Here is an 11700-nt window from a genome sequence, read left to right as displayed (position 1 = left end):
CCCCGTTAACCGGCTCCGTGGGTCCTGGGCGCCATGGCTTCTGTGGGGGTGTCTGTCGGCCGGCAGGCCGAGGATGCGCTGCAGCCACCCGCAGAGCCGCCGCTGCCCGAGACGAAGCCGCTGCCGCCTCCGCAGCCGCCGCCGCCGGTCTCCGCGCCGCAGCCGCAACCGCCGCCGAGGCCTCCGTCCCCGGCCGGCGTGAAGGCGGAGGAGAACTGCTCCTTCCTCCCACTGGTTCACAACATCATCAAATGGTAAGGCTCGGGGGGGCGCCAGCCCGCAAGACCCCCGCTGCCAGTCACATTTCCGAGCTCCGGGGGCGCCCCGCGGTACAAAGGAGGAGGCCGACCCGGAGGGGAGCGGCCTCACCGAGACCACCCCCCAGTCGTCCCAAGAGTTCAGCAGACTCTGGCCCTGGGAGTTGCTAGGCCCCGTGCTGGCAGGCCCCGCTACGGTCAGACCACTCGTGTGCAGCCTGGTGGCCTGAAGCCAGTCAGGCTTCTCTGAGCCTGTTTTCTCACCTGTAATTAGGGGTATAGTACTCACTTCGGCGTCTTTCCCAACAGATCCAACAGATGTGTATCATATTCCGTGTGTGGCACACTGCTAAGTGCTGTGGGGTGTACAGGTGAAAGGGCAGACTTTTCACCCCCACGTTGGTAACCAGTTAGAAGGGAAAACGTCGTGAGAGAGAATAACCCATAATGCAAAGGGATTATAGGGGTGATGATGGGAACATTACAGGAAACGGGTGCTGGCCGTCTGCCAGCGCTTACGGTGCCCTAACATGGTGTCACGGGATGATTGTCTCCTTTTGGCCAGTCTTCAGGTTACCTAACTTTTCAAACTGACCCTTAGAAGAAACACACACACACACAAACCCAAAATCTTCCCAATCCCCACATTTGCCCAAATTATTTTTTTACCGTTATTTATGATAAACAAAGTGTAAACCCCTGGGCTTAACATTTTTATTCAGCCATTAAAAACCAAAACAAAGTAAATTACAACAAAGTTACTTTTACAGTAACATTCAAGTGAACATCAGTTGTGGTCCTGGATGTTTTGCTGAAATGGAATTGCTACTCACAACATGAAAATATTGTTACTGGCCCAGCTGGGTCTTTTTTTGTGTGTGTGGTACGCGGGCCTCTCGCTGTTGTGGCCTCTCCCGTTGTGGAGCACAGGCTCCGGACGCGCAGGTTCAGTGGCCATGGCTCACGGACCCAGCCGCTTCGAGGCATGTGGGATCTTCCCAGACTGGGGCACGAACCCGCGTCCCCTGCATCGACAGGCGGACTCTCAACCACTGCGCCACCAGGGAAGCCCCCAGCTGGGTTTTGTTCTTTTTTTTTTTTTGGTTGGGTTGGGTCTTCGTTGCTGCACGCAGGCTTTCTCTAGTTGCCGTGAGCGGGGGCCACTCTTCGTTGCGGTGCGTAGGCTTCTTATTGTGGTGGCTTCTCGTTGCAGAGCACGGGCTTCTAGGCACGCAGGCTTCAGTAGTTGTGGCACGCGGGCTCAGTAGTTGTGGTGCATGGGCCTAGTTGCTCCGCGGCATGTGGGATCTTCCTGGACCAGGGATTGAACCCCTGTTCCCTGCATTGGCAGGCAGATGATTAACCACTGCGCCATCAGGGAAGTCCCTCCACCGCTTTTCAAACAGCTGCAAAGCATTTGTTCTCACAGTAGACCTTGACTTCATCTGGCTTCACTTGGTGCGAACATACTGTTTATCGAGTAAGGCAGACTGTTCTGTCCTCATGAGCCTATGATCGTCAAGTAGCACTTCTAGGCTGCAGTGACATGGCAAACGGAAACACAAATGCAGACCCTGCAATCCCAGGGCAGTGCTTGATTATAAAAGCGTTATCCAGATCAACCCAAATATACTTATTCTGGTTTTAGGGAAAATATGGAAAAATGAAAATACATGGTGTATATTCTTGCACGCTGATAGAGCAGTTGGGTTGGGCTGGACTCAGAGATGGAGAAGTAACGTACACGAGAGAGAACATGGGCTTTGAAGTCAGATAGCCTTGAATTCGGGTCTGCCCGCTGACGCTTGCTTGCCTTGTAATCTTAGTAAATACGTAGCCCTTCTAGGCCTTAATTTTTTTATCTCTAATATGTGAATAATAATAATTACGAACTTCAAATGGTGGGTTCAGGTGACAGCTTTATGATGTACTGACCTTGGCGAAACAGCTGCTCTGAGCCTCTTTTCTCTTGTGAACGGGGACTAGCAATACTTAAGTCATAAGGCTGTTGTGAGGAGTCTCAAGAGCGTCCTCCTGTGAAAGGTGGCGGGTTGGCCACATGTGTTTGTCTCTGTTCCCTCTGAAAGCACAGTGAAGACTGGTTTTAAAGCATAAAACCGAAGAGGACAGGAGAGGAGATGATGGCCACAAAGCGATGGCCAAGGGCCAGTCCACCTCCCAGTGCCAGGAGCAGCCCGGAGCAGCTGCCTTTGGCCGTGGCCCCCTCCAAATCCCAGGAGATGGCACTGCCAGGGACCCCTGGTGAAGGGGGACTTAGAGCAGGAGGATTACCTGAAAGGCCGTTTGGACACGGACCCCCTCAGTCCGCTCCCTGATGCAAGCACACAGTGACGACCCTTCCACCTCAGCAGACAAGTAAAGGCGCACACTTTCCCAAGGTTGTTTTTAGGAAAGAGTCAGCTGGAGAGTGTCTGGACTGGGGGACACCAGGCATACTGCAGGACCTGAGGGAAGGGAGCCGTCCTGAGGAGAGGGCTGAGAGCAAGTCCACAGACTGGGTGTTGAGACCCAGCCCCCGCCTTCACCACCCCCACCCCCGGCTTCTAGACTGGCAGCCAAAGAAAACAGACTCTCCCGGGTGTCCGATCCCGACACACAACCCCAGAGACATTGAACTTAGTTCACTGTAAGAAAGTAGAACATCACTCGTACTCAAAGAGTTTCCACTCAGCCTTTTAGTGTTTCACTGTTTGGGTTTTTAATATTCTTCAGTATTTATTTATACCCCATTTTTTACTAAGGGATATAAAACAGTTATATTTTCTGTTGCCTTCAGCTTCCCCCTTCCCATCTGATCCAAATTGTAATAATCAGCATTTTCCTTATTGTAAGGTTACATCTTTTTCTTCCTTCACTCAGCATGGTGGAAGCAGTGTATTATACATGTAACCCAAATAGGGTTTACTCTTAAACACGTGGTTGGACAGCCAAAGCCACTAAGCATGAGAAGAAAACCCCAAGTAGGGGCTTCCCTGGTGGCGCAGTGGTTGAGAGTCCGCCTGCCGATGCAGGGGACACGGGTTCGTGCCCTGGTCTGGGAGGATCCCACGTGCCGCGGAGCGGCTGGGCCCGTGAGCCATGGCCGCTGAGCCTGCGCGTCCGGAGCCTGTGCTCCGCAACGGGAGAGGCCACAACAGTGAGAGGCCCGCGTACCGCAAAAAAAAAAAAAGAAAAAGAAAACCCCAAGTAAAAAGGACGGGACTGAGCAGCAGAGTGGAAATCCAGTGCGCACAGAGAGAAGGGAGGTGCTGTGAGCCTGAGGAAAGGCTGGGATCTGATTTTAAACACTGTGTCTCGGCATTTGTTTGAGCTGCTAGGCTACTGAGGGTCAGGGCAGTGAGGGGGAGGAGGCCTCGTGGAGCCTGGAAGGGTCAGAAGACTTGTTGGGGGAGATGCCAGCTGCATGTCTAGAAGTATGAAAGGGAGGGGAGGTAGGTGGGGTAGGACAGGCTGCTGAGAAACATCCCTGACCCGTGGGGGGTCCGCGGTCAGTTTGGTGGAGCTGGAGCATAAATCCAAGGTAGGGAGGGAGTCCTGGTTGTCAGGCTGGTCTCACTTAGTGGAATTACCCATCACCACGGGTACTTAAACCTTTGCAGGTCCCCCCGGGCATGTTGGATGTGGCAGAGGCGGGTTGGGGGGCCTCACGCTGGGTCGGCCTTCACGTTCACTTGGGGCGCGAGGCTGGAGCTGGCCCAGGGGTCATCGAGGCCGGTCAGCAGGACCCCAAGCCCGCAGGGCCTCTTCCCACACACATGCCGGTTCCAGTCCGCCCGGCAATCCGCCAGCCGCGGCCTGGCCTTGGGTCCTGATGGCCAGGAGGTGACCCCACGACTCGCCTGCAGTAGCTCTGCCCGTCCCTGTCTTCTTCTTTGCCGAATCCGAGTGAAAAGGCCAAGTGCCCAGATAGGGATTGTTGGTAGGCTGTTTGGAGGAATTCTCTCTTGGGAGGAGAGCACGGATCCCAGGAGGTCGGAGGCTGTTTGTGGGTGGTCCTGAGGTTGTGCGTACACACACACGCACACAAACACACAGAGTGTGAACTTGCCTGGGAGCCGAGGAGCCATCTGAAGTTTTTGAGCTCAGGCCTGGCTGGGTTTTGTAAAGCTAGATGGGACAGAGGGTTTTAGGAGGGGAAAAGGACTGGGTCCACAGGAATAGTGGGAAGAGGTGCAGGGGTGCCCTGAGGCGGGTGGCAGGTGGAGTGGCTGTGCTGGAGGGGGGCGGGGGACGGTGGGGCACACGGCACACGGGGGTATAGGTGTGGGATGTCATCGCCATTTGGATTGCAGGCGATCAGTTGCAAACATGCGCGTACCTATCAACAGCCAAGTAATCTAGCCGTATTATCGTGTACATCTTAACATGGACAGACATCCAAGGTGCATGTTACGTGAAGAAAGCAAGAATCAGAACCATGTGTGTAGTGTGGCCACAGTTTTGTCAAAACAACCTGAAAAGTATGTGTGTGTTTGTGTGCTACTGACTATCTTAAAGCGATATTAAACAATATGCACCACGTGTTACCAGAGCTTACCTGGGACAAGGGATTAGAGGGACTTCCCTATTGTAAGCCTTGGTTGTCTGTCATTAAACATTCTTTTCCCTCAAGCCCTGTAACTGTCGTAACTTAAAGGCCCTACTATTTTAGAAAGATGCCAGCCACTGACATTAGTGTGGGGAGAAGACTGGTCCCAGGGCCGGTCGGCGAGGAGGACATTGGGGGTGTGGGGACATGGGGCCGGAGGTTTTGAGGAGGAAGAAATAGTTTCCCATTTCTTTCCCGAGTCGGATGCCACCAAGAGATCAAAGAAATGCCTCTCGGATTTGGGAGGACGTGACTTCAGTGACCTGGTGGTTCCTTCGGCTTCTGAGTCACCAGTGGACACACCTGCCCAGCTGACGCCAGTTTGCACCTGCAAGTGAAGCATCGTTCTTAGGCTTACCCGCCAGAACTGTGTGGTGTGCCCGAGCCCGTGTCTCCCACCGGGCGCCGCCACGCATCACCCGGGCCTGCCCAGAGGACCGGCAGGAAGTGGCCCGTCACTCGAGCCATGCGGTGGTGTCCTGAGCGCCCTCACCTTGCCCTGGTTTGTGGATTTTGTGCTTCTCCACCCATCCTGGTCTCCTTTGTTTCCTTCTGAGTCAGGTGCCGACCAGCACTGGCCACAGAGGCGGGCCCCCTGGAGCTCCCGCTTGCTCTCTGGTACCCAGGCCATCTCTTCTCTCGGCTGGAGTCAGGGTCCCGCTGCCTCCGCCTCAGGCAGCCTCCCAGCTCAGCTTCCCTCCGGGTGGGCTTTATAAATGGCTCCTAATCTCCTCCCCTCCCTTTTTTTTTTTTGCATTTTTTTATCGAAGTCTAGTTGATTTACAATGTTGTGTTGATTTCTGCTGTACGGCAGTGATTCAGTTACACATATATGTACATTTTTAATATTCTTTTCCATTATGGTTTATCATAGGAGACTGAATATAGTTCTCTGTATTACACAGTAGGACCTTGTTATTTACCTAATTTTTATTTTATATATTTTTGTTTGTTTTTACCTTGTCCTTTGAGACTTGTGTGATGTAAATCAGTTTTCTTAAAACTATATTTTAATTTCAAAAGTCCCTTGGGACTTAAATTCGTAACGATGTGTTAGCACATATGCCATCCAAGTGGAACGACTTCAGAAGCCCAAGTGGTGTCTGTCCAGGGTTGTAGATCTGAGCTGAGACATAAAAGAATTAGAATATAAGGTGCTCCCTCGAAGCTTGGGTAAGGTGTACCACTGATGGTGTGTGCAAATTGAGGGCCTCAGATGACAAGAGGAAATGTTTGGTTGGCCATTCATGCCCTAGAATAAACCATTGATTCTCCAAATCTTGCTTCCACGTTCAAGCTATTGATAAATAGTGAGCAGGCCTGGTGCATCTCATTTGTCGGGAATGAGCTGTAACCGGCGGATCACCAGGAAAGATGGATATTCTGTCTGCGTAAGCAGAGAAATGATTAATAAGAAACATGAACTGGCACCATCTGGGTAGAAATTTCCCATCAGGGATGAACGTTTATTAAAAAAAAATAAACGATCATTGACAGTTTTCCCCTGTCACGCTACTCAGTGGGTGACTTTGAAAACAGCCTGTGAATCAGCTTTTAGATTTTAGTCTCAACTGCCTTGTTTTCAGAAGCTCATCCATCCATCTACTAACTTTTAAAAAATTTAGAGGAGCGACTGACAGGCCGTTTCTTTGATCGTAGGTGAAGGTTTTTGTTCTTGTTTGCTTTTAATTTAGTCATGACAGGGAGCATGGATCTCTGGGCAGCTAATAATAGCGGTGAGGTGAAGAGTACGATCCTGCCTTTAAAGTGAGCGTGACCGGAAGGCGAGGGATTTACACGAGTGTGGTGGGAGAGGACGGGTACCTGCTGAAAATTTTCCAGTAGCTTGTAACTAGTTTAAAATTTATGAAAAGCTCTGTGGAAATTAGGATGTAAACAGGTTCAAGCATCTGCACATCAGCTAAAATTATCTCTTGCTCGTTGATAGTCTCCCGATTGGCCTGGAATGTCTCAAATTAGAAATGTGGTATTTCAGCAAGTGTCACTTGCCGTTTGTTACATGACATTGGTCAGAGTTTTTCGTTCATTCAGCAGACACTTAGGAACTTATTTGCCAGGCGTCCACTCTTTCAGCAAATGTGCCCGGGCTGGGGAAGCAGCTCTGCGGGAGGGCTCGGCACCCGGCGGGCACCTGCTGGGGGCTGGGGGTGCCGCCTGCACTACGGCTGCACGGGCAAGAACCCGCCCCGTCGCCCGGGCGCACAGCCCAGCCCAGCGCAGCCAGGGACACAGGCGACAGGCGTTCGGACGCGGGGATGCGAGGCTGGAGCTGCCTGGGCTGCTGGTGCTAACACCTGCCCTCTGCCTCCGCAGCATGGACAAGGACAGCCCTGATGTCCAGCAGGACCTGAACGCCCTCAGGACCAAGTTCCAGGAGATGCGCAAGGTGGTCGGCGCCATGCCTGGCATCCACCTGAGCCCCGAGCGGCAGCAGCAGCAGCTGCACCGCCTCCGCGAGCAGGTCCGGACCAAGAACGAGCTCCTGCAGAAGTACAAGAGCCTGTGCATGTTCGAGACCCCCAAGGAGTAGATGAGCTGGCCCCCGGGACGAGGCGGGCACGGGCCTCCCGTCTTCCAGCCCTGTGGAGGGGGTCTCTGGTACTGCCTGCTTAGCTGAACGTGGCCCTGACTGCGGAGCGGTGTGCGTGCTGGCCTCCCTGGGCGTCCTTGTGTACTGTCCCCGCGGTCCAGATGCATAATGACTGTGTGCCTGCCGCCGGAAGGAGGAGGGCTCCTGAGGCCGGCGGGGTGGGGCCGCGGCCCGGCCTTCGGGCTGCGCTGGCAGATCCCGGGGCAAAGCAGGAAGGGAGGCGGCTGCCCTCTGCCCCTCCCCTCCGCTCGCGGCCCCGGTGGTGGGTATCCAGGTAGCCAGCGTTGAGTGAGCAGCAGGGTGCGTGGAGTCCACTGGACAGTTAGGCCTGCACTCACATGGCGAGGGTTTAGGATAGACAAAGGCCTTGGGAGAACGGCACTGTTCCTAAAGACTTGAGGGTGGCTTTTTGCTCTGGAATATTTGTTTCCTTCTGTGTTTGAGGGGTGGGTGTCACTGTCCGTGGGCTGCCCACCCAGGGCCCTGCCGGCAGCCCTGCCTCCAGGTTTCTGCCTCCCACGTGTGGGTGGGTGGCAGAGGCTCTTGCTCCTCTGTCCCTTGTCACCTTCAGGCAGCTCGTTTAGCCATTTCATGCCCAAGAATGGCCAGACCGCCTCAGGCCACGTGGTCTCCAGGTGAACAGACCCCTTCCAGCTTCTCAGAGTCCTGTTCCTGGTTTAGCACGGCTTCCCCTCTGGCCTCACTGTGCGCAAACAGGCGGCCACGATGTGCCCTCCGCTCAGAGCCCCTCGGGGTGGGGAGAACTCACCTGGCAGTCGTGCGGCCAAGGCCTGGTTCATAGATGCTTATAAACACCTTCGTTTCACCTAGACGGACGTTGTGTTAGTGTGACCAGACTGAGGTAAGAGCATCTCTTTCCTTCGCCTCTGAAGGATGCGGGACAGACGGGCTCATAACCTGTGCTGACCGAGTCGGGGGCTTAACAGCTGCCTGCCAGTTGGCAGGAATGTAGGTTGAAGATGTTTTGAGCAGCGGTTCTGTCCATGTCGGGCGTGCAGGGGGGTGTCAGGTTTCAGCGGCCTTGCCCAGAGGCGCAGGCTCTGAATTTAAGTGGGTGTCACCTGTTAGTCCAGCTCTACCCTGGGGCTGTTATCAACTGAATCAGTTATTTTCTTGACGTTTCAGAGTAGTGTGTGGGCCGGTTTTAAGGCTCCGACCAAATACTGTGGGACACGAAGCTCAGAAACACTAGGCGGCCGGGCTCTCCCGGAAGGCTGCGGCGGACACGGGCTCCTCATGGGCCTCTCCTGTGCTCCAGAGTTGTGACTTGTGACACTTTTCAAGCGTGTGATTAAAAGAACTTGTGCTGTGCTGTCAGGACGTCTTGGGTTTGTACTGAGAAATTCACAGTAGGATTTCCCCTTTGGATAGTTGAGAGGAAAACCTCTGCTTTGCTCGGAGGAGACGGAAGGGACTGTGGGCACCTCCACTCTGTGCCCCCGCGCCAGCCCCCAGCACACACGGCCACATCAGCTAGACCAACGTGAACATGGGCTGACCCTCCCGGGAGTGGCATCCATCCCCAGGGTGCAGCTGGCCCGGGGGCCCCCGGGGCTGCCATTCCTCCTCTCAGAGGTGGGTTGGGCCCTGGTGGGGGGCAGTCCCCCAGAACGGTTGAAAGCCTTCCCCGGGACAGCACTGACACCTCACTTGGATGCCTGTTGGCGGGCACCACGTAAGACGTCGCCCGTGGCCCTCACAGCAACCCCAAGCGGAGGCGTCTGCTCTCTGTATTTCACGGGCGGAGAATTTGGGGCTTGGCAGGCGTCACTTGCCCCAGGCGTGCACAGTTATAAGTGGCAGAGAGAGCTGGGTCCCGAGTTGGGACTGGGTGCCCTCAACTGCTGAGAGAGGGGGTGCTGGACCCCAAGTGGGTGGCGAGCGCTTCCTGGAGCCGGAGGGGCCGGGGCTGCTCATTGTGACTGGATCCAGGTGGCTACATGGCAGAGCCTGAAGCCGACTCAGGATGAGGGTCCTGCACAGAAGAGGGCCCGAGGGACCCCTTGAACTGTCTGCGGGTTCCAGGTTTGGTGACACTTTGTTGCCCTGGGCCTGTGCTGAGTATAGGACGGCGCTGGCCGGTTCCGGAGGCCCTTGGGGCTGGGCTAGTGGGCAACCTAGGCAGGTGAACAGCTGGAAAGATGCATCTCTAGGAAGGACCCTGAAGTGCTTTGTTTTTGTCCTGGCGTTCTGAGGAGTGGCTCCCCAAACGGAAAGGCATCCAGCCAGCTGGAGCTTTTGTGGAGCCTTTTCTCCCAGGAGGGCTGGAGCTGTGTTCAGAAAGCCAGGATTATTTTCCAGCTCTGGGGAAGGGGAGTCTAATTCCACAGAAGTAGAAACCCGCCTCTCCCTTCTCCCCCTTCCCCCTTCCCCCTATTTCTAAAAGCAGAGGAAGCATGGTTTTCCATTTTAAGTTATTTTATTTTATATTAAAAAACCAGTGACAAGACTACCTTCAAAGGTAAGGTTTTGTTCGCGTCAGGCGGCGACACCAGAACTACCATAAAGTGCAAGTCGTCCGTTCTGCTTTGTGCAGTAGCACACACGTGTAAACAAGGCACTCCCTAGGTCGGACCCGCCCTCAGTTTTCAGGCCAGCTGTCGTGGCAACCCCCAATCACAGATAATGCCCCGTTTTGTCCTGGCCCTCCAGCTGGCAGGACCCATTTCTGAAAGCCCAGTGGTGGCTGATTAACTCCCATTCCCACCCGCATTCTTAGGTCTTTGTGAGAAACAAGGCAAATTCAACCTCTGCTGGGCGGGTGGGGCTAGCGGGCGCCTACGGGGGATCGGACGTGGCGGGAGCCCGGGCTCAGCTAGCTCTCTTTCCTTCCAGAGCAGATAATGGTCCCTTCTCGGTTTCTTTGAGTCTCCCCAGTGAACAGGCTGGAGTGCTGGGAAGGAAGACGCCCGTCCGCGCGCGCACGCGGCTCGGGACGCACGGCCCGGACACTTGACTCTTGGACAAGAGGGTCTCCTGAGGCTCTGCGTCCGCGCGGGGCGGGAGTTCCTAGCTGATAACGCAGCGTTCCTTGTCCTTGGTCTGGCCGCCGCCGCTGGCCTTCTCGCGGATGTACATGAGATCGCTGTGCACGCTCGGCCTGCGCGCCCAGGGCGCCAAGATGCCGAAGGCGTCGTCCTGGTCGCCGCCCGCTCGCCGCAGCCTCTTGCCCCGCAGCGCCTTCTTGTGCAGCGTCTCGCAGTGCTGCGCCGATACCCGGCGGTGCAGGTCCGGGCTCATCTCGCGCGGCAGGTTGGCCATGGCGAAGAGCGCGTGGAACATCTGGTCCAGGCGGCTGTTCCTCTTGGCCGAGATCTCGAAGTAGGCGCAGCGCTGGGGGTCGGCGCCCACCAGCTGCTCGATCTCGCGCTGCTCCACCTCGCGGTAGAAGTCCCGGTCCCCTTTGTTGCCACAGATGACCAGGGGCACGTCCACGTTCTCCTTGGTTTTGTTCTTGAGGCAAGACTTGGTGTCGAGGATCTGCCGCTTGAGCCTCTGCACCTCCTCGAAGGAGTCGCGGTTGTCCAGGCTGAACACCAGGATGAACACGTCTCCTACGGGGAGCAGAAAAGGAGAGGGTGAGGGCAGCCGCCAGGGCACAACTTAAGCGGGCTGACTTCGGGGCCTCCCGACGCCGGGGCTCCGGCCGCCGCGAGGGTCGCGCCGAACTCTCCGCGGCCGCGCCTCCAGCCCAGGCGTCCGGGGACGAGGGGTCCCCGGCACTGCGGCGGCGCGCTCCCTCCCCTGCCCGCTGCCCGGCCGTCCCGGCTCACCAGTGAGGATGGAGAGGCGCCGCATGGCGGGGAAGGGGTGGTTGCCGGACGTGTCGAGGATGTCGAGCTGGTAGATCTCGCCGCGGATGCAGTAAAACTTGCGGTGGAAGTCCTCGATGGTGGGCGTGTAGGCGTCCTCGAAGCGGCCAGTGAGGAAGCGCGACACGATGGCCGTCTTGCCCACCTTGGACGAGCCAAGGACCACCATGCGGTAGCAGTTCTTGGCCGGGATACTCAGTTCCGAGTCGCTCTGGCACATCTTCTTGATCATCGCGGCCAATTTCATTGAGCAGAGGGACCGCGGGGGCGGGCGCGGGGCCGCGAGACGAGCCGACTGTGGCTGGGGGAACGGGGCAGAGCGGCGCGGCTCGAGCTCGGGACGAAACCTCTGCCTCTCAGCGCCCAGCGACTGCCCTTATATGCAGCCCG

At 56.0% G+C, this 11700-nt stretch overlaps 2 protein-coding genes across 3 annotated transcripts in view; one reads left to right on the top strand and one right to left on the bottom strand.

Annotated features, from left to right (window-relative positions):
* The first annotated feature begins 6 nt into the window (after positions 1 to 6).
* On the top strand, positions 7 to 8815 carry MED9 (mediator complex subunit 9). Its single transcript, XM_024753045.1, has 2 exons — positions 7 to 254; positions 7201 to 8815. Exons 1-2 carry the CDS (start codon positions 34 to 36, stop codon positions 7415 to 7417), a joined length of 438 nt encoding a protein of 145 aa, XP_024608813.1. The 5' UTR covers positions 7 to 33; the 3' UTR covers positions 7418 to 8815.
* Positions 8816 to 8931: 116 nt separating this feature from the next.
* Positions 8932 to 11700, bottom strand: part of RASD1 (ras related dexamethasone induced 1) — a 7230-nt gene continuing 4461 nt past the window's right edge. Inside the window, exons 2-3 of one of the 2 annotated variants that reach the window (XM_024753010.1) lie at positions 11272 to 11611; positions 8932 to 11052 (exon numbers count right to left, since the gene is read on the bottom strand). In XM_024753010.1, coding sequence (XP_024608778.1) covers positions 10508 to 11052; positions 11272 to 11557 — 831 coding nt within the window. In that variant the 5' untranslated portion in view covers positions 11558 to 11611 and the 3' untranslated portion in view covers positions 8932 to 10507. Of the gene's footprint in view, positions 11053 to 11271; positions 11646 to 11700 lie in introns of those variants that run through there. The other variant, XM_024753018.1, reaches the window with a different exon arrangement.

Source organism: Neophocaena asiaeorientalis, unplaced genomic scaffold, assembly GCF_003031525.2.
Source record: "Neophocaena asiaeorientalis asiaeorientalis breed wild unplaced genomic scaffold, Neophocaena_asiaeorientalis_V1.1 scaffold540, whole genome shotgun sequence".
NCBI classification, from domain to species: Eukaryota; Metazoa; Chordata; class Mammalia; order Artiodactyla; family Phocoenidae; genus Neophocaena; species Neophocaena asiaeorientalis.
This window is presented reverse-complemented; position numbering and strand designations above follow the sequence as displayed.